The sequence below is a fragment of the Rhinopithecus bieti genome, unplaced genomic scaffold (assembly GCF_001698545.2).
Source record: "Rhinopithecus bieti isolate Rb0 unplaced genomic scaffold, ASM169854v2 scaffold_15143, whole genome shotgun sequence".
In the NCBI taxonomy this organism is placed as follows: Eukaryota; Metazoa; Chordata; class Mammalia; order Primates; family Cercopithecidae; genus Rhinopithecus; species Rhinopithecus bieti.
In genome coordinates this window covers 1,390,235-1,410,596 of record NW_016808091.1, presented here as the reverse complement: position 1 = coordinate 1,410,596, position 20,362 = coordinate 1,390,235, and the positions used below count along the sequence as shown (strand labels likewise).

Genomic DNA, 20,362 nt, shown 5'->3' with positions numbered 1-20,362 from the left:
AGAGAAAATAGACTAAAAACAAACGAAAAATGAACAGACCTCAAGGACCTACAAGACAAAAGATCCAACATTCTATCATCAGAGTTCCAGAAGAAGAGGATAAACAGAGTAGATCCAAAAAAGTATTAGAGAAATAATGCCTGAAAACGCCCCAAATCTGGCAAAAGACCAAGCCCTATAGGTTTAAGAAACTGAGTGAATGTTAGGCATGATAATCTCAACAAAATCCACTTGAAAACACATGATAATTGAACAGAAAACAAAGTTGAATGACAGTGCATTTCTGCTGTGAATCCATGGAGGGCAGAAGGAAATGGCACATTTTTAAATACTGAAGTAAAAGAACTGCCAACCCCAAATTTTATATCCAGCAAAACTATCCTCCAGGAATGAAAGGGAAATAAAGACATTCTCAGAAGAAGGAAAGCTAAAAGAGGTTGCCACTAGCAGACCTACTTTAATGACTAAAATACAACCTTGAAACAGAAAAAAATGCTGTAGACTTAGGAAGGAAGAAGGAATAATGGAAAGAGCAAAAATAGGAGTACCTATGGTAGACTGTTCTTTCCATGAATAGTTGTGAGTTTTAAAAATCACATTTGAGGATTTAAATAAAAATTATAGAATTGTCTGATGTTCAAGACAACACTGTTTAAAAGTGAGTGAGGTAAAATGACCTAAATAGAAGTCAAAAGTCCATTCAAAACAATGGAATGTTGGTGCCAGTAGACCGTGTAAAGTCACATATGTATATTGTAATGCCCAAAGCAATCACTAAAATAACTTTGTAAAAACAATACACTCAGAATCGCTATAGATAGATCTTAAAATATATGCAAGTAACATAAAGAAACAGATGAATGAGAACTACAGGAAATAACCAGAAAACAAACAATAATATGGTAGCCTTAGTTGCTGAAATACGATTTATTTTAAATGTAAATGGCCTAAATACATCAATCAAATTGCAGAGACAGGCAGGGTGGATTAGAAAAATGACCGAACTGGTACGCTTTTTATAGGAAATTCACTTTATACACAGTGACATAAGTAGATTGAAAGTAAAAGGATGGAAAAAGATATAACATGCAAACAATAAAATAAATCAGGTGTGGATATACTATAGCTGATAAAATGGACTTCAGGGCAAAAAACCTTACTAGAGGCAAAGACTGACATTAGATGATAAAGGCTCAATCCATCAGAAAGACAAGTTTCCACATGAGTACACATCAAACAACAGAACCGCAAAATTTAAACAGCAAAAACTGAAAGAGCAGAGAGAAGAAATAGCTAAATCTATAGTTTTAATTAGGGCCTTCAATTCCTTCCCCTTATCTACTGATTGACCTGCTGTAGATAGAAAATTAGCATGGGTATTGAAGATCTAAACAACATAATCAACCAGTGGTGCCCAATTGAGACAGATCAAATACTCTAACCAACAGAAAAAAGACACATATTTTTCAAGGCTACATGGGACATTCATCAAAATAGACCATATCCTGGGCTGAAAAACAACCCTCAACAAATTTAAAATAATTGAAATAATAGAGAATGTGTACTCTGAGCACAGTGAAATCAAACTTGAAAATAGTAACAAAACGACTGCAGGAAAATCTCTAAATGTGGAAACAGTTTTTTGTTGAAAGTGACAAACTGATTCTAGATAATATATGTACATTAAAAAAAATAACAAAGTTGGAGGACTTACAGTTCTTCTGTCCAAAACTTATTCTAATGGTAGAGTATTGGAGACACTGAAGTATTGATATAAAGTATATAGATCAATGTAGCATAATTGAGAGTCCAGAAATAAATCCTCGTATTTATGGCCAACTGACTTTTGACAGAGATGGCAGGACAGTTCTAAAGGGAAAGCTTTGTCCTTTTGACAGACAGTGCTGGGTCACATGGGTATCCATATACAGAAACATGAACTGAGACCCTTGCCTCACAATGCCTCCAAAATTAACTAAAAATGGATCTTAGACCTAAGCATAAAAGCTATAATTACAACATTTCTAGAAGAAAGCAGGAGAAAATCTTTGTGATCTTGGGTTGGGCAAAGTGACACTAAACACAGGGTCCATAAATGAAAGAACTGATGTAATTAAAAACCTTTGCATTTCCAAAGACACCATTAAGAAAATGAAAAGATAAGTAAGCCCCATACTTGCAAATCAGATAAACCAATAAAGAACTTGTTCCTAAAATATATAAAGACCTCTCACAACTCAATAATGAGGTGACAGATAACACAATTAAAAATGGGCACAAAAGATTTCAATAGATATTTTCCTATAGAAGATATCCAAACGGTGAGCAAGTACATGAAAGATATTCAGTGTCATTACTTATTAGGGAAGTGCAAATTAAAACCACAATGTGATATCACTATACTCCCACTACGATGGCTATAATCCAAAAGACAGGCAATACCAATTTCTGGCAAAGATGTGGAGAAATTGGATCTTTGTACATTGCTGGTGGGAATATAAAATGGTGCCACCACTTGGGAAAACAACTTGGTGGTTTCTTAAAACCTTTAAGTTACCCTATGACCTAGCAATTCTGCTCATAGGAATCTACCCAAGAGAAAGCATATGTCTCACAAAAACATATATGCCTCTGTTCATAGCTGCTGTGTTCATGATAACCAGAAACCAGAGACAATCTAGATGTATCCATCAACACATGAATTGGAAAACAAAATTAATATATCCACCCAGTGAGGTACCACTTAGTAATAGAAAGGAACACACTGGGTATGGACCAAAGCATGGATGAGCCCCAACAATACTAAGCGGAAAAAGTCATATGCAAAAAATTACGTATGTATGATTCCATTTTTATGAAATGCCTAGAAAAGGTAAATTTATGGAGACAGAAAGTGGATTAGTGGTTTCCTAGAGCTGAGGGTGGGAGTGGGGATTAACTATAAATATACAAGATGGAACCTTTGGAGGTGATAGAAATGTTTTAAAACTGTATTGTAGTGATGCATGAATCTAAAAGCTATTGAATTGTGCACTTGTGATCAGTACATTTTATGGTACATCAACTATGCCTCAATAAAACCATTTGTTTCTTTTTTAAAGCATATGTCCCAATAAGGTCCCCAAGACTAGGGTGATTCTGGCATTTCAGACTTGGGTAATGGCTGGAGATGGTCAGAGCTGTGGATGATCAGCCTGCCAACATGCTCAGGATTTGCTTTCTGTGATGTTTTTGTCTGCCCTTTTGTGTCTAGCATGCAGCCTCTGGTGACTGGGGCCCCTCTTTTTTTCCCTTACAGTTGCCCCAGTCTAAGCTGGGGCTGACTGAGGCTGGAAGTACAGCAAGGATGTCATCCCAGCCTGGTGGACATTAGAGTTTGATCTCCCCTCAGCCCTGGGATAACTGAGGTCAAGATGACCACAGAATCTTGTTCAAAGGCTGCCTCCTTCTCTGCCAGTCATGCTGGGCACTGTCAGGTTGGTTGGGTATCCGAGTGGCAGTTCTCCCTGTGAGCAGTCTCCTGTTGGGTCAGCCCACAGATTGGCCTCTAGAAAGCCTGCATTTACTCTGCCTCCATCCCAGGACCCTGCTAGGGCCAGGCCTTGACCCATAAACCTGGTAGTCAGCTCCTGGCCAACTTTGCATTCATTTTCCCGATTAGAACTTCATGCCTATTGGACTTAGTGCCTGGCTTTAGCGTGAATTGTGCTCTGCCTATGTAGCCCAGGCAGCTCCTCTTGTCCCTGTTGTGCCAGGAGCTCCTAGGTCCCAGCACCCTCATCTGTCTGTCTGCTCTGTGCTGCTGCCATGGGCAAATGGGGCCCTGGAGTCTTAAGCTGTGATCAGGAAGAATCCCCTTCTCTGGCTTCTGACCGTTTCATCCTAAGGGGGAACAGACAAAAAGCACAGGGTCAGGACAAGAAGCCTGGGTTGGAAACTCTCAGGCAGGGGAGGGGAAGGGCCTCCAGAAGAGACCATGTGCTGACTCTGAGGCTGCGGTCACTGAATGAGGGGCCTTGCCAAGTGACCGGGCCAGAACCTGGAGACTCAAGGGAATTCCATGACTTGCTAAGAGAAGTTCAAACGGAAGGAAAATAAATCTCATCTTGAATGTTTATTGTCCCTGAAGTTGTAAATTGCAGTCTCTTGGAGGGGTGGCCCTGACCTTCAGGAGTGGGAGACTGTTCCTTTCCCAGGGCAGAGTGCTCTGAGGATGCAGAGCAGAGAGCAGGGCCTGAGTAAACATCTCAAGGATCTGTGAGGTTAAATGTGCCCTTCCCAGGGAGGACAGTCCTGAGAGCAGCTCAGCTGGAGGATATAAAATTGCTCCAAAATTCCTGGAAACCCAGAGTGAAAATGAAATCCCCCAGTTGCACAGAGCTGTGATGCAGTCCATTCTGCACCACCTCTTCAATGGATCCAGATGCCTTCCTTCCCACAGGGGCAAGTTAAAGAAAGTTGTGGAGAGGAGTAAAGGGGCACCACAATGGCAATTCCCAACCAGGATGTCTCCTGGCCTTTTGCTTCACCTCTGCTTATGGGGTTGAGACAATAAAGTACTTGCCAATGAGGGAAAGTATAGTGCAGCAATGAATGGGACAGAAAGTCAAGGCAATGGAAGGAGAAGCAGCAGGTATAGTTATGGAAGCTGAGGATAACTGCAGAGACATTGCAGACCCCTGACTTCTAGAGGTCCAATGGCCTCTCATTAGAGGCATCTATTTGTGAATGCAAACTTCACCAAAATGAACAGGCTTTACTGTGATCAGTTGTAAGGTCAGATTAATCAGTTCTTTCAGGAGCTTTTCTGGGACACATGTCAGAGTCAGGTCATTCTCCTCCTGAGTGAACCTTCAGTCTCAAAGAATACCAGAACTCTAAACAGACGTTTGCTGTGCCACAGCCATTTCTCATTGTTGCTTGCTTGGATTTTAACCCACATGCATGCTTGTGCCCTCCCTCTGCCCACGTTCACCTGAGCAAGCAGGGTGGTAAGGATGGGGGCAGTAGACTCAGGGATGGGGTCTGCCTGGCCACCTGTCTCCCATGTCCCCCCAGTCATTACTACCTTGTCATGTCCCCACTGCACCCCAGCACTCAGGCCCAGTGTCCTTCTTCCACAGCCCTCCAGGCAGGGGTGGGAGTGGGCAGGGTAGGCCTATGAGATGGGGTTGGTTCCTGGCATAAAGAACATGCACCTGGATTCTGACAGCTTAAGTGTCAGGTCAAGTTGTGCCACTTGGCAGCTTTGTGACCTTGGGCCACTTACTAGGCCTTTCTGGGAATGTTTCGTCCTCCACAGACAGGCACAGATTTGCCTTTTGTCACTGTCGCTAAGGGTTTCCATAGGAATTTGATGAGAGAACAGTGGTCATGGGCTAGTGCAGCCCAGCTCTACCAGATTTATTTCTCATTCTCAGAAAAACTCTACAAGGCACAATTGGTTCCCCCAGACTAAGAGCATGGATGAAACTGCCAATGATTAGACCAATGACTAGCCCTCTGTCATTTACAAACCTTCTGAATCCAGGTTATGGCTTGGATGTTTGTCCCCTTCAAATCTCATGTGGAAATGTAATTTCCAGGTTGGAGGTAGGCTTGGTGGGAGATGTTTGGGTCATGGGGGCGGATCCCTCATGAATGGCTTGGTCTGTCCTTGTAATGAATGAGTTCTCTCACCTGATGAATTCACACAAGATCTAGTTGTTTAAAAGAGTCTGGCCCCTCCTTCCTCTTTCTGTTGCTCCCTCTCTCGCTGGGTGATAAGCAGGCCCCTCCTTTGCCTTCTGCCATGATTGGAAGCTTCTGAGGCCCTCACCAGAGGCCCAGAAGCAGATGCCAGCACCATGCTTCCTGCACAGCTTGCAGAACCATGAGCCAATATAAACCTCTTTTCTTGATAAATTACCCAGTTTCAGATATTCCTATATAGCAACACAAATGAACTAATATAACAGGTGACAGAAAAGCTGGCTCAGATGGTCTTGTCCAGGAAGGAATCTTGCAGGCTCACCTAACTAGTGATGCTACAGTGGGCAGATCTCAGGGCAACTCTAGCTAGAGGGACAAAGGGTCATCAGGGTGGTGGCTTCCAGCCCCTGCCCTTCTCTAGGAAGAGCTGTGTCCAGGTGGTGATGAGAACCCAGGCCAGGCAGGCTCCCCTGAGCAGGGACAGGTGCCAGCAGGGGTCAGCCCACATCCATCCATCCATGGCCTTTGTGAATGAGTCATCTCTCTTCCTAACCAGCAAGCACAACCCGGCCATTAGTGGAGCAGCCTCCAGCATGGACTGAGGCTGAGCAGGGAGTGGGGTCTCCCACTCAAACACAGCCTTACCCCTGGCTGGGCAGATGCTGAGGAGTCACCTCTCCCTGCCATTATTACTAGGACACAAACCTACGACCCTGTAGAGCACCACTAAATTATCTCCTGATCTCACCAGCTAGTGTACAAAAATGTTAGCTCAAACAAAAACGCCAGCCTAGCAAAGTCTCTGCTGTGGACTTCATGAAGCCAGCAGGGAAATGCAAAGGAAGAGCTTCGCTCGCAGCTGCAGGAGCTTCTTGTGGCTCTAAGGATGAGCTTCTTGGGTGATGTAAACCATTTATTGTAAAGGTCACGGGGCCACTGTGGGCAGGGAGATGGCTTGGCAAATACCTCACAAAGGAGCAGCATTTATTCTAATGCTGTGCAGAGGATGCATGCAGAAACATCATGGAGCAGATGCAGCAGAGAGCGCAGCTTTGTGATTCACAAGGATCTGGAGTCCTTTCTCAGTGCATTGGTACTCACTTAGGTTGTAGAGAATACTGCCTTGTCCTGCTTCTGATTCAAGGACTCAGAAGGCAGTTTCTGTGGTAATAATGATGTATAATAATGCTGATAAGGTCACGATAGGTGACTCCCTATAAGCACTTAGTATGCTCTAGACACAATTCTATGTGCTTGGAACATGTCACCCACTTAATGGAAAAGAATCATTTCAAAGGGTCCCTGTGAGTGGGTGGCACCATTCATCCATCTTGAAAGTGAAGTTCTGCAAATTTTAAGCAGCTCCTGGCATATGGCACCAATTGACTTTGTGTGTTTCTGTGGCAGGGAAAGCTGCTGGAGCAAGTTCAAAAAGCCTAAGGCGAAACATTGGGGAACTCGCCCTGTTTGCATGAGTTCTTGGCCTTTATCAATGGCAGCTGACCCTGGGGAGAAGGGGTATCTACAGTTGTTACTATTATTCATTTTCCTTTAAAAGATGACAACAAATTGGCACCATAGCTGTGGAGACCAATTCCCCTCCTTCAAGATTCTGCACATAATGTTCCGGGCATGGGGTTATGGGGTGGCGAGTGTGTTGTGTGAAATCTTGGAAGGAGGCCATAGAGCTGCTTGGAAAGGAACTGATGGATCCCTCCCTCCATCTGTGTCAGGCATCTTTCTTGTCAGAACCGAGATAGACAGGCAGGAAGACAGGAAACACATGGACGTTTCTGGAAGTAAAATAATCAGCTGAGTGACACCTTTCAAAGACGTGTGGAGCAAGAAGAGCTCAGGGGGCCTGGAAGGATGTTGGGAGGACTGGAGCCAACACAGCTCCATTAGCTCCATCCACTAAGGGTTTCTGAATGGGGATATTTGGCTTGACAGCGCCTGTTCACTCAATCCAGCTGCTGTGTGTCATAGAGCAGAACTGCCACGCCTTTGTGGGACAGAAGCTCCTTTTGGGAGGTGGCCAGGCCGGAACCCGGTACATCTTACAGCAAGGCCTCTGCACGTGCGACGTCCTGCCTGCCCCTGTTGGAGACAGAAAAATAGCCTTGCTCCACAACGAGCTCCCACAAATAGCACTTCTCTCTAATCAAACAGCTCTCTAATTTAGAGGGAGTTTCCGAGCCTGTTTTCTGTCTTTCCTGGTTTGACTCACTCCAACAAGGCTTGCTCTGTTGTGTCAGAGACAAAATATAGCCCTGTTCCAACCTGAGATGTCGAATAACTTTTCTTGTAAGTTAATCATAAGGTGGACTTTCTTAGCCAAAAATTCCGACCAGTTCTCCTGGCTCAAGGGGAGAAACAAGATTCTGAGAGAGTGTCTACCCTATGTCAATGTGGTGATTCATTGTCTAAATGAGATCAAATTGTCAAAATATGAATTAAAATTAAATTTAGTGCAGTTTTACTGTTTCGAAGGAAAATTATGATGACAAAGCAGGTGTTTTCCAGCTTAAGGAAATCCTTGAACATGATGTTACAAGTACATAAAAATGATGTTCCGGAAACTTCCATTTTATATTAAAGAGTTAAAAAAAAAATCCATCACCGCGCGGTGGCTCACGCGTGTAATCCCAGCACTTTGGGAGGCCGAGGTGGGCGAATCACGAGGTCAGGAGATCGAGACCATCCTGGTTAACACAGTGAAACCCCGTCTCTACTAAAAATAAAAAAAAAAAAATTAGCCGGGCGTGGTGGCGGGCGCCTGTAGTCCCAGCTACACGGGAGGCTGAGGCAGGAGAATGGCGTGAACCTGGGGGGCAGAGCTTGCGGTGAGCCGAGATTGCACCACTGCACTCCAGCCTGGGCGACAGAGTGAGACTCCGTCTCAAGAAAAAAAAAAAAAAAATCCAAAAAGAGAATAGGAAGTGGAAATACTATTTGATTCTACACTGTGCAAGGTGCAGTTGGGGAGACTACCCAAGTTTTTAGCCAAAGGAAGAAAGGAAAATGTCAAAAGATTTTAGCAAAACAAATTTAAAACTGTGCATTGAACAAAAGCCAGAATTCAAAGGGAATTGGGAAAACTATTTTCAATAAATATGTCCAAATGGTGCTAAAAGTTGCTTGCAAAGCCTGTAAGAAAAGCCCCTCAAGCGTCCTTAACCCCCCCAAATCAAGAGTAGAAATCAAGAAAATCCTAAATCAAGATCAAAAAAAAAAAAAAAAAAAAAAAAACCATAATCAAGAGAAGGAGCTATCCTTACGATCCATAAATGAGAAGCTCCTGTAGACAAACATGGAGAAGTACTCATTCTCACTAGAAATCAGACAAATGCAAATCAAAAGGGATCAGTTTTTTCTTCATTAAATGAGTCATTTTTTTAAAATTGACAAATGGTGTTAAAGAGGGTGACGTAGGTGTTCTCATTTGTTGAGTGGCATAGCTGTGGTGTAATACTAACTTGTCAAAAATCATTTTGACAGTAAGTATTAAATAGCCTTGAAAATAGTCCTTTTCCATGACCTAGTAATTCCAACTTTAGAAATTCAACCCCAAAATGAAAGTCTAAGAATAAAAAACCATTATGCACAAATACATTTTTAGCAGTGTCATTTCTATATTAAACTGAGAAAGAAATGAGATGTTTAGATGTTAGGGAAATGGCTAAGTAAACATCGGCTTATTTCCTCACTGGAATAGTATGAGACTATAACAATATGAAAAATTTAGATTAAGTAAAAGTACAAATACAAAATTATAATATAATATGATTCAAAAACTATATATGAACAAGGAAGGGTTGAAAATTTGTATCTACACACAAAAAAACTGCACATGGATGTTTATAGCAGCTTTATTAATAATTGCTAAAACTTAGAAGCAGCTGAGACGCCTTTTAGCAGGTGAATGCATAACCTGTGTTATATCCAGATGACAGAATATTACTCAGTGCCCAAAAGAAATGAGCTGTCAGGCTGGGAGCAGTGGCTCATGTGTGTAATCCCAGCACTTTGGGAGGCCAAGGCGGCTGGATCACCTGAGATCAGGAGTTCGAGACTAGCCTGACCAACATGGTGAAACCCCATCTCTACTAAAAATACGAAAATTAGCTGGGCGTGGTGGCAGGCACCTGTAATCCCAGGTACTTGGGAGGCTAAGGCAGGAGAATTGCTTGAACCTGGGAGACGGAGGTTGCAGTGAGCTGAGATCATGCCATTGCACTCCAGCCTGGGTGACAGAGAGAAACTATCACAAAAAAAAAAAGAAAGAAAGAAAATGAGAGCCATGAGAAGACATGGAGGAAGGGTAATTGCATATTGCTAAGTGAAAGAGGTCAATCTGAAAAGGCTATATAGTGTATCATTCCAATTCTGTGATATCCTGGAAAAGACAAAACTGTGGAGACATTGAAAGATAGCTGTTTGCCAAGGGTGAGAGTGGTGGGAGGGATGAATAGGCAGAGCACAGAGGATACTTAGGGAGCGAAACTACTCTGTATGATGCTATGATGCTGGGTTCATGCCACTATAAATTTGTCCAAACCCATAGAATATGCTGTACATCAAGAGTGAACCCTAAGGTGACCTGTGGACTTTTGAGGGATACTGATGTCTAATGTAGATTCCTTAGTTGTAGCAAATGCACTACTCTAGTACAGGATGTTGATCATGGGAGAGGCTGTGCATGTGTGGGGGTGGGGGCTATATGGGACATCTATCTTCCACTCAATGTTCCTGTGAATGTAAAACTTATTTAAAAGCAAAAGCGAGGAAGAGGAAAAAGAGTGAAAATATTTATGAAGGTTGTGTTTTGGTTATGACAGTCTTATTTTCTTTGGTTTCCATGCCTGTAATTACCCCTTTTAAACATGAGCATGCATTATTTTATATTGGAAATAAGAAAATAGGCATTTCAAGAGTTTATAAAACTACAGAATGAAGCTGAACATGTGGTTGTATATGTAAACAGTTCTGAGAATTTCGGATCCCTTGTTTGCTTTCGTTGGTCAAAGTTTTGTAAATTCACATTCTTTTTGGCTATTTGTGCATTTACACAATTGACCCTATACTCTAAAACTATGACCAGTTAGAATCTCCGTTCCCAATAAAAATAAGACATCTTTGGGGAATCTCAGTGGGAATTGTATTCTTGAAATTTTCCCACAATGTGTGATTCAGTTTTATTTATTTTTAAATATCTAGGACTATTATTAGAATAGCCTATCTCTTATTACCCATGTGTATATTTATTTGCATTTAATTATAAACGTATCCAGTAATGATTCTCCCTGTCCTGTCTCACATCTGTTTAGTTCGTTAGCACCCCCATTCCAGGGAACCACTATTTTTAAGTTCTTACATATATTTCTGGAGCTTCTTTATGCTTGTGTAAGCAAATACTAATATATATTCTTATTTCCCCTTATTTTTATGTAGAAGTGGTACATTTTATACATTGTCCAACACCTAGCTTTTCCACTTAACAATGCATCTTTCCTTATCAGGACACACGTAGCTTCTTCGTCTTTATACAGACCCCATGCACGGATTCACCATAATCTACTCAACTAGTCCCCTGCTGATGGAAGATGGGCTGTTTCTAATCCATTGCTATTATAAACAGTGCTGTAATGACTGATCTTATGCACACAACATTTCCTACATGTGCAAGGATATCCATAGAACGAATTCCTGGAAATGAAATTGCCAGGTCAGAGTCTAAGCGCCTGTAATTTTGATAGATGTTACGAAATCATTCTCCATCAGGAAGGGTCACACTGCTGCCAGCGATATTTTTGAGTGCCAGATTCCCTGCACCCTTACCAAGACTGCTTTGCCTCACATTTGACTGCAGCCATTTTGATTTGGAAAAAAAAAAAAAAGAAGAAGTCAATGTATTTTACTGGAATTCCTCTCTCCTGAGGGAGCTTTAGCATGTTTTCATGTGTAAATGAGTCTTTCCTTATGTGTAAAAACTGCCTGTTTCCTCCCTTCTTTTATTTTGATGATTGGGTCATATTTTTATGGATTTCTAGAAATTCTGTTTGTGTTAGGGAGATAGCCTCTCTTGAGACCTGGACTTACCTAGCTGGGACATGTACCTGAGGACAAGAGATTATACAAGGTACTTCCCTCTGGATTACTGGAATGAATAGGAAGCATTTGAAAGAAGATGAATGGTCATTCAAGAAAGTTTGCGAACTCCAGCCCATGAGTAGCACCGAGAACAAGTTTCATATCGGAGCATTGTATGTTTGCAGCTTTCCTATTTGCTGCTTACCAACAGTGTCACGTAGAGCAATCATGTAGCCTATTTAAGCCTTGTCCTCCTTACCTGTAATGTAAAAGGCTTATCTTCCTATCCCTTTGGGTTATGGCTAACACATATTAAGAAGCTGATACTGCACTAATTACACAGGGTCAAGGTAGTTGGAAACACTCCCAGCACTCCTCAAGGTGAGCTCCCTTCCCCTGTCATAAAGGTAAAGGTGCAGCAGGAGAAGAAAGCTCCGGCAGTTGCAGGGGACCCCAGACACATCCAGGTGCAGTTCCCCAGAACACTTTCCCAGTTGCTGGGGAGATGTTTGCCTTTGGATTATGAACCACAGAGATGTGTGCAAGGAACTTTGGTTTTAGGGAGCTCAAGCAGAAGCTTCTAGTGGCATAAATAATACCCCACTGGTGATGGAACCAAGCCAAACTATGTAATCAGTTAAACCAGGTGTCAGCCTTCAACCCATGCATCCCTAGGCAATGTACAAAAGCTAGCCCTAGGTCCCTCCAAGGAATTTGGAACTGTAAACAGCACATTCATTATAAATCACCAACTGGCTCAACTCATCCTTCTTATCTTGGCCAAAGATCAGTACCAGACTTCCAGACCTCCCTGGAGATGAGCACAGAATGCTTCTAGTCTACTCATATGATAACCTTACCTTACACAGGTACACTGGGAGCACTCAGAAATTATTGGAAGCTATTGTGGGTTTTTTTCCCCTTTCTCTTTTGCAACAAATCTGCCTTTGGTTTCACTGGAAACTTTTTCTTCTACAGCTCAGGGGAGACTGTCACTAGCGTGACCAGCTTGGCCCCACTACAGCCCAAGAAGGGCAAGAGGCAGAAGGAGAAGCCTGACATTCCTCCTGCGGTCCCTGCCAAAGGTAAGGAGCTAGCCTGCAGTTTTTTACCTGGAAACTATCATTATTGATCCATGTGGGTCTGGGGTTCCATGTTGGATTATGACAGGGAGCATAGGCAGATGGGGAATATGACATGACATTTAATGATTGTATAGTCTGGACCCCCACCTAGATTCTGGGCATAACTGGTGCTCAACCACCTCAGCCCTTAACCCAGTACTTGGGTTGGGGGTGGAGGTGGAGGAGGAAGCAAGGGCCTAGCATAGCTTTAGCAGGGGGAAGATCAACATCCACAGATGATTCCAGATTGTGTTTCACTTTGAACTATTAAAATGTACCACACATGAGGTGGGGTGGTGGGGTGGGATGAGGAAGTCTTCTTGGTTCATTCAAGGGAAGAAAGGCTCTCTGAATTTTTAAAGATGTCAACCAGGTGTGCAATTTATTTCACACTTACTCTGGGTATAAAATGAGGGCTGTCCTGTGATTCCAGTTATGATTTCGAGCAATGTAAGTGAGAAAGATAGGTGTTTCTGGAGGAAAGAACTGCAAGAGTATTAGGAGAACCAAGACTGATTATAGATAGTTCCTAAAATAACTGGTCAATTTAGGAGATATTCATACCTCAGCAAATTTGAAATATAGTTGGGGGAATACAAGGGTTGCCCAAATGAACAATTCTATCCCTCAACTGTGACTTTGCAGGCTGTCCCCTAGGGACACATCAAGCTCTGTGGGGAAGCCAGTGGTGGTGAGGCTGAGCACACATGGAGTGGAAAGAGGGCTGGAGGGTGTGGTCGTACTGCAGAGGAATGAAAAGCATGGACCTGGGAGGGAAGGGAGTAGAGAATGCCTGCTTGGGCCAGGCATCATACCGCTTGATGTAATTCATTCCACAGTAGCTATTATCCACCCTTACAAAAGTTGAAAGTGAGACTTAGGTAAGTGGTAGAGCCTTACTTTCAATGCCAAGTTCAAATCCTAAATGGTTCAAGACTAGTGACTTGACACAGTGGGAAGGGCCTCACTTTCTTTTTCTGTCAAGTGGGGACAATAAGACCCTCCCTGATGACCTCACAGGGCTGCTATGAGGATCAAGAGTCACTATGATCAGTGCTAGTGTGTGGCTAGGACGGAGTCTCCCAGGGAAGGTCCCAACTTCAGGCTTCACTGGGTGCATCTGGTTCTCACCTGCACACCTGACATCCATGTGGCTGGCAGAGTTTTATCCAGAGTTCTTTTGTTAACCTTGCTGAGGGAGACGACGACATGTTCAAAGACTAGGGGAGGATCACCCCCACTGAGGGGAACCTTCTGACACCTAGATCTGAAAGTTCTTCCATGGGACCAGGAAGGGGTCTGAGACCTCTCAGAATATGTCCCTGGTGCTCATGATGTGTGGCCACTAAGTATTCTGGGAGGAACTGCAAGCTAAACCCTTGACCTACTTCCACAGCTCCGATAGCCCCCACGTTCCATAAACCGAAGTTGCTGAAACCACAGAGAAAAGTCACCCTGGTAAGTAACCATCTTCTGTATTCCTTGTGTAAGCCTCAGACACAATTCAGATTCCAAAACGGTGCCTTTATTAACTCAAAACATGCAGAAAGTTTTAGAAACTTTTGTCCCCAAACAAAAGCATTCTCTCTTCTCAGGTGTCAGCTTTTGAGTCAGCCTTTCTCCATACTTAGTTCCCAGAGTAACTCTTTAAAAATCCGAATATTTTCTATTATAAATGCTCTGTTTCAAAAGGGAGAAAAGCCATATTCAGAAATGTATAAAATAGAAAGTGGACCTGCTTGCATACATTTACCTGATAGTTACTCCAAAGAGACTGCTGCACATGTTTTCCATAAAATATGTCATAGCTTTTGATTTTGAACAATTTTAGATTTATGGAAAAGTTATAAAGCTAGCACAGAAAGGTCCCATGTACCTTCATCCACCTTCTCTTAGTGTTGGCTTCTTACATAGCCGTGGTACATGTGTCAAACTAAGAAATTAACATCGGTTCATTACTATTAACTACACTTCGGACTTAACCAGATTTTGGTCTACCTGCTAATGTTCCTTTTCCAGTGCAGGATCCAAATCCAGGATCTCACATTGCATTTAGTTGTTACATCTCCTTGCTTTCCAACCATCCAAGACAGCTCTGCAGGCTTTCTTTTTCTTTCATGGCCTTGACACTTTTGAAGAGTAGTGGCCAGTGATTTTTTAGAATGTCCCTCAATTTGGTACTCTCTGAGGTTTTCTGAGCATCAGAAATGGGGTGTATTAGTCAGTTCTCACACTGCTGTAAAGATACTACCCAAGACTGGGTAATTTGTAAACAGGTTTATAAAAAGGTTTAATTGACTCACAGTTCCTCATGGCTGGGGAGTCCTCGGGAAACTTACAGTCATAGTGGAAGGGGAAGCAGGCACATCTTACATGGAGGCAGATGAGAGAGGGTGTGTGTGAGCACAGGAAAAACTACCATTTATAAAACCATCACATTTCATGAGAATTCACTCACTTGTCATGAGAACAGCAGGGAGAAAAGCACCCCCTAACCCAATCACTTCCATCCCTTGACACATGGGGTTTACAATTCGAGATAAGATTTGGGTGAGGACACAGAGCCAAACCATATCATGGGGTTACGGATTTTGGGGACAAACAGCACAGAGGTGGCGCTGCCTTCTCATTGCATGGTATTGGGGTGCATGACATCAATATATCTTGCTAATGGTGATGCCCATCTTGATCACTTGGTTAAGGTGGTGTCTGCCAGGTTTCTTTACTATGAAGTTACTATTTTCTCCTTTCCAGACTCTATTTGTTAGAGGCCAGTCCCTGAGTCCAGTTCACATTCAAGGTGAGGAGAGTTAAGCTCCACCTTAAGGGAGGCGTGTCATGAATTTGTGGATATGTTAAATCCACCACAGTAATTAATAAGAATCTTAGGGGAGATATGTTAAGGCTTGCAAATATCTTGTTTTTCCTTGAACTTTTGCCCACTAATTTTGCATTTATCAGTGGATTTTGCTTGCAGCAGATTTTACTGTGATGCGCTAAGGGTGATTTTCTATTTCCCTTAATCTTTCTAGATGTATTATTTGGAATTCTTCTATAAGGAAGAGTGGCCCCCTTTTCTCATTTGTTTATTAGTCAGTAATTCCTTGATATCAATATGGATGCGTGGATATTTATTTTTTAGTTTTTAACTACATTATTATTTATTTTGTTGTTAATATTGTTCAGCAGTTAGTTGTGTGTGTGTGCATGAGAGAGAGAGAGAGAGACTCTCAAAGCTATGCTAAAGTGTGTACGTACTGCAAAGGGCCAAGACAATCTTGAGAGGGGAGTGCAAGGTGGAGGATTTATATGCCAATTCTCGAGATCTACATTAAAGCAAGTGTTAGTAATACAATGGGGTATTAACATAAGGGCAGACAAGTAGACAAAGGAACAGAATAAAGAGCTCCAAACACAACTGTATAGGATTGTCATTTGATTTATGACAACAGTGACATTGCAGTGCAGTGAAAAAGATATTATCTTTTCAATGTATGGTGACGCGTTTGTTGGATATCCATATGAAAAAAAGATCTATAGCCCCTACTCTACACCACACACAAAAGTTAACAGGAGATGGATCATACACATAAGTATGAAAGGTACAAACAAAGTAAAGCTTCCTGAAGATAGCATTTCTTCCTAATTTCAGAGTAAACAAAGATGTTTTTAAACAAGACATATAAAGCACCAACCATAAAGGAATGGATAAAGAAATCTGGGATATATTAACATTTAGAACTTCTGTTCTGATTAACGATACCGCTAAAATAATGAAAAGGCAAGCTGCAGATTGGGAGAACATATCTCTATGCATATATCTGCCGAAGGTTTCCCTCCCTCTCTCCCTCCTTTCTTTTCTTTTCTCTAATTTTCCTTCCTTCCTTCCTTCCTTCCTTCCTTCCTTCCTTCCTTCCTTCCTTCCTTCCTTCCTTCCTTCCTTCCTTCCTCCCTCTCTCCCTCCCTCCCTCCCTCTCTCTCTCTCTTTCTTTCTCTCTCTCTTCTTCCTTCCTTCTTTTCTTGTCATTAATTTTCTTTTCTTTTCTTTCTTCTTTCTTTTCTGAGACAGAGTCTTGTTCTATCACCCAAGCTGGAGTACAGTGGTACTACCTCGGCTCACTGTGGCCTCCACCTCCTGGGTTCAAGTGATTCTTGTGCCTCAGCCTCTCAAGTAGCTGGGATTACAGGTGCATGCCACTATGCTAGGCTAGTTTTTGTATTTTTAGTATAGTTAGGGTTTCACCATGCTGTCCAGGCTGGTTTCAAACTCATGGCCTCAAGTGTTCCTCCCATCTCGGCCTCCAAAAGTGTTGGGATTGCAGGCATGAGCCACTGCACCTGGCTGACCTGACAAAGGTTTCTTATCTAGAACACATGAACACCTACAAATCAATAAGAAATAAAAAGACAGCACTACCAAAAAATGGGCAGAAGGTTTAAATGTGCACTTGACAAAAGAAGATATACAAATAGCCAGTAAACTCATAAAAAGTCCGTAACCTCATAGGCATCATGGCAGTGTGATTTAAAAGCATAAAGCCAGTTCACATCCACCAGGATAGTTAAAATGAAGTACTTGTGCAGTTTGTTTTTTGCCTGTATTTCTCTGATCCATTTGGAGTTTAGAAATGGATCCAATTTTATCTGTTTGTCAGACTCTTTTTTATTTTACCTTATGCCTTCTATTTCAACAATCATTATTTGCTAATTTCATCACCATATTCTAAACAATTATATGAACTTATTTATTCTTCTTTTTTTGAGTCCAGTGTCTTTCCCTTCATGACCTTTACTTGCCTTTCCAATTGAGCAATTTGTCTGTGAATGGAATTCTAGATTCATAAACTTTTTCCACTAGGTGCAGAGAAGTAGGATAAGCACTTCATAATGCGTTTCTCTGAACTTCCTGTATTGCTGAACATAAATGCCAAACTCATGACTGTCACCTATAATTCCCCATATTATTCGAGCCACATAGGTAATTTAAACTTTCTAGTAGCCATTAAAGGAGTGAAAAGTAACAGATGAAACAGATTTTAATGATACACTTTATTTAACTTAACATATCAAAAATATTATCATTTAGTCATGTAATCAATATAGCAATTATTAATTACATATTTTCTATTATTTTTATTGTGCTAAGTCTTCAGAATCCAGTGTCTATTTGACACTTACTGCACATCTTAATTCACAGGCACAGTTCCAGTGCTTAGTAAACACATTTGACTAGTGGCTACCACATTGGACAGTGCATCCCAGAATGATCTAGCCCCCACTGCTTCTTTGACATAATTTTTACTACCATCCCTCTCTCTTGTTTCCCTTCAGCCACACTGGCCTCCTTGCTAATCCTTAAATATACCAAACATGCTCCTGTGTCAGGGCCCATGTACCCACTCTCCCCTTTTCCTGGAACGTCCTCCCCAGGATCTGCCCATGGCTTATTACTCAGCCCCTGTGATCTGTGATCAAACATCACGTAATGAAGGAGCTGTCTGGATAGCCTATATAAAACGCCACCCACCTTGACATATTTTGTGTTTATATCTATTAATCATCCATCTCTTCTACCAGGCTACAAGATCCATGAAGGCAGGGAGCTTGCCTGCTCTGGTTCCTGCTGTATTCTTCATGTTTAGAAATGTGTTTAGAGCAATTGATATTTGTTTATGATTCTGCACACCAGCCCTGTTGAGTAGGTTCTGTAATATTACATCCATAGTTGGGTGCATGAGCCTCTGAGAGTCAGTAAAGTGAGAGATGGGTGACTTACCCAAGGTCACACGGCTGTGGGTTGCAGTCAGGGCTTAATCTGAAATCTAAGGTTTTTACCAGCACATTGGAAGCTTTGCCTCAGTGTGGAGTCTGGTCCTGGCTGCTCTCTATGCATGATCCTGAATGCCTGTGTGGCTCAGCCTTGCTCTTGTCCTTGCTGTTCTGTGCTTCACCTGCTTTTTAAAGAGAGTCTTCTTTTGCCTGCAGTGAACTGTGGGTTCTAGTAGACTTTTCATATAGTGGGTTCCATTTGGTTCATGTTATAAAAAAATCCTCATCAATTCTCCTCTGTTGACTATACCATATGGTTCTTAAATGCAGCAGCAAGCCTTTTGGCTTATTGACCATTGGCACTCAGTGGGCTTTTGGAAACTGTGGAGCACAAAGGCTAAAACAATCAATTTCCCTTGGCCTTGGAGCATCCCGGTTCTCATCTCTGACATTCAGTTTCCTGCAGATAGACAGGCTAAGTTCACTGTCCTCTAGACTGTGCGCAGCACTGCACATCTGGGTGTGTGTGTTTGTTTATATAGCTCTTTTAGATCTTTTCTTTCTAATTCTGATATTTAACAACTACCTCAAGAGTGACTACAGAGTGACTACACTTAATTTCCCCACCTTATGTTCTCTCTAAGTTGCTCAGGACTTATTGTTTCTAATCCAGTCTCTTACCCCTGCTAATAACAGAAACAACTGTATGTTGAAGTTTCATTGATATGTCCCAGGGATAGATCAAAAAAGTGCTTTTGGCATGTGATATTATTTAATTCTCACAATAAGATTTTTCCATTGCCCCCTATAAGCTTTGCATGTGAGAACAAACAACACTCAGTTTAAGAAACATGATCCATACCCATAAGGTGTAATGTCATCAGTCTTCAGGAAACAACTTTCCCCAGTGCACCTGGGTGGACCCACCTCTCATTTATCCATTAAACATGAAAATCCTTTGTGTACCTCTTGGGTGCAAAATGCTATCTTAAGCAATTTTTTGCAACTTACAAAAATATCAGATTCAATAGAGGTTTAAAATATAGCTCTGGTCCTGACTACAAGTTTTTTGTTTTTGACTTGTGTGTTTGAGCTGATGTGCTTCTCTGGGTGGGGACTTATCATAGGAAATTCTCAATTTTCACAGATAATTGATTGGGATGGTTATATGCATTTCAGAAGGATTCTTTATTTTATGGAAGTATTCTCAATAACAGTTCTTTAAATAACAGATTTTCCCTTGATCATTTAAAATATGAAGAAATTGGAAGTTTTTATACCAAATTTTCCAGAAACAAGGTCAATTTGGAAACTAGTTTACACCTATAACAATTCATAATAAAGACAAGAGCTGACCTCAGCTGGGCCTCTATCTGACCATTAGTTTACAGTCAAAAATATCAGGCCTAGCATCTGCAGGTTTTGGTGAATATCAAGATTTATTTTCCCAGGAGGCCAGCATTGACCTCAGTCTCAGTTTGGTCGATATTTATCTCTTAGATCAATAAGTCTTGATGGTAGCTAAAACAAAAGTCAATAGTCGCCTGTTGACTCACACAAAGTTAGTGGATAATTTAGAAAATAACTTGGAGACATCTTATTTTGGGGGGCCTGGTACCAATTTAGGTGTCTAATTCTGTAATGGTTCCATGTTGCCCCAGTCTCTGTAACACAGTGCTTCCTGCTGT

The 20,362-nt window shown here is 41.8% G+C and overlaps 1 protein-coding gene across 2 annotated transcripts in view; it reads left to right on the top strand.

Moving 5' to 3' along the window:
- The window catches only part of VSTM4 (V-set and transmembrane domain containing 4), a 96,573-nt gene that overhangs the window by 49,497 nt on the left and 26,714 nt on the right, over positions 1-20,362 (top strand). Inside the window, exons 6-8 of one of the 2 annotated variants that reach the window (XM_017885516.1) lie at positions 12,760-12,866; positions 14,302-14,363; positions 15,660-15,705. In XM_017885516.1, the coding sequence (XP_017741005.1) occupies positions 12,760-12,866; positions 14,302-14,363; positions 15,660-15,705 (215 nt within the window). The remainder of the gene's footprint in view (positions 1-12,759; positions 12,867-14,301; positions 14,364-15,659; positions 15,706-20,362) is intronic. The other variant, XM_017885515.1, reaches the window with a different exon arrangement.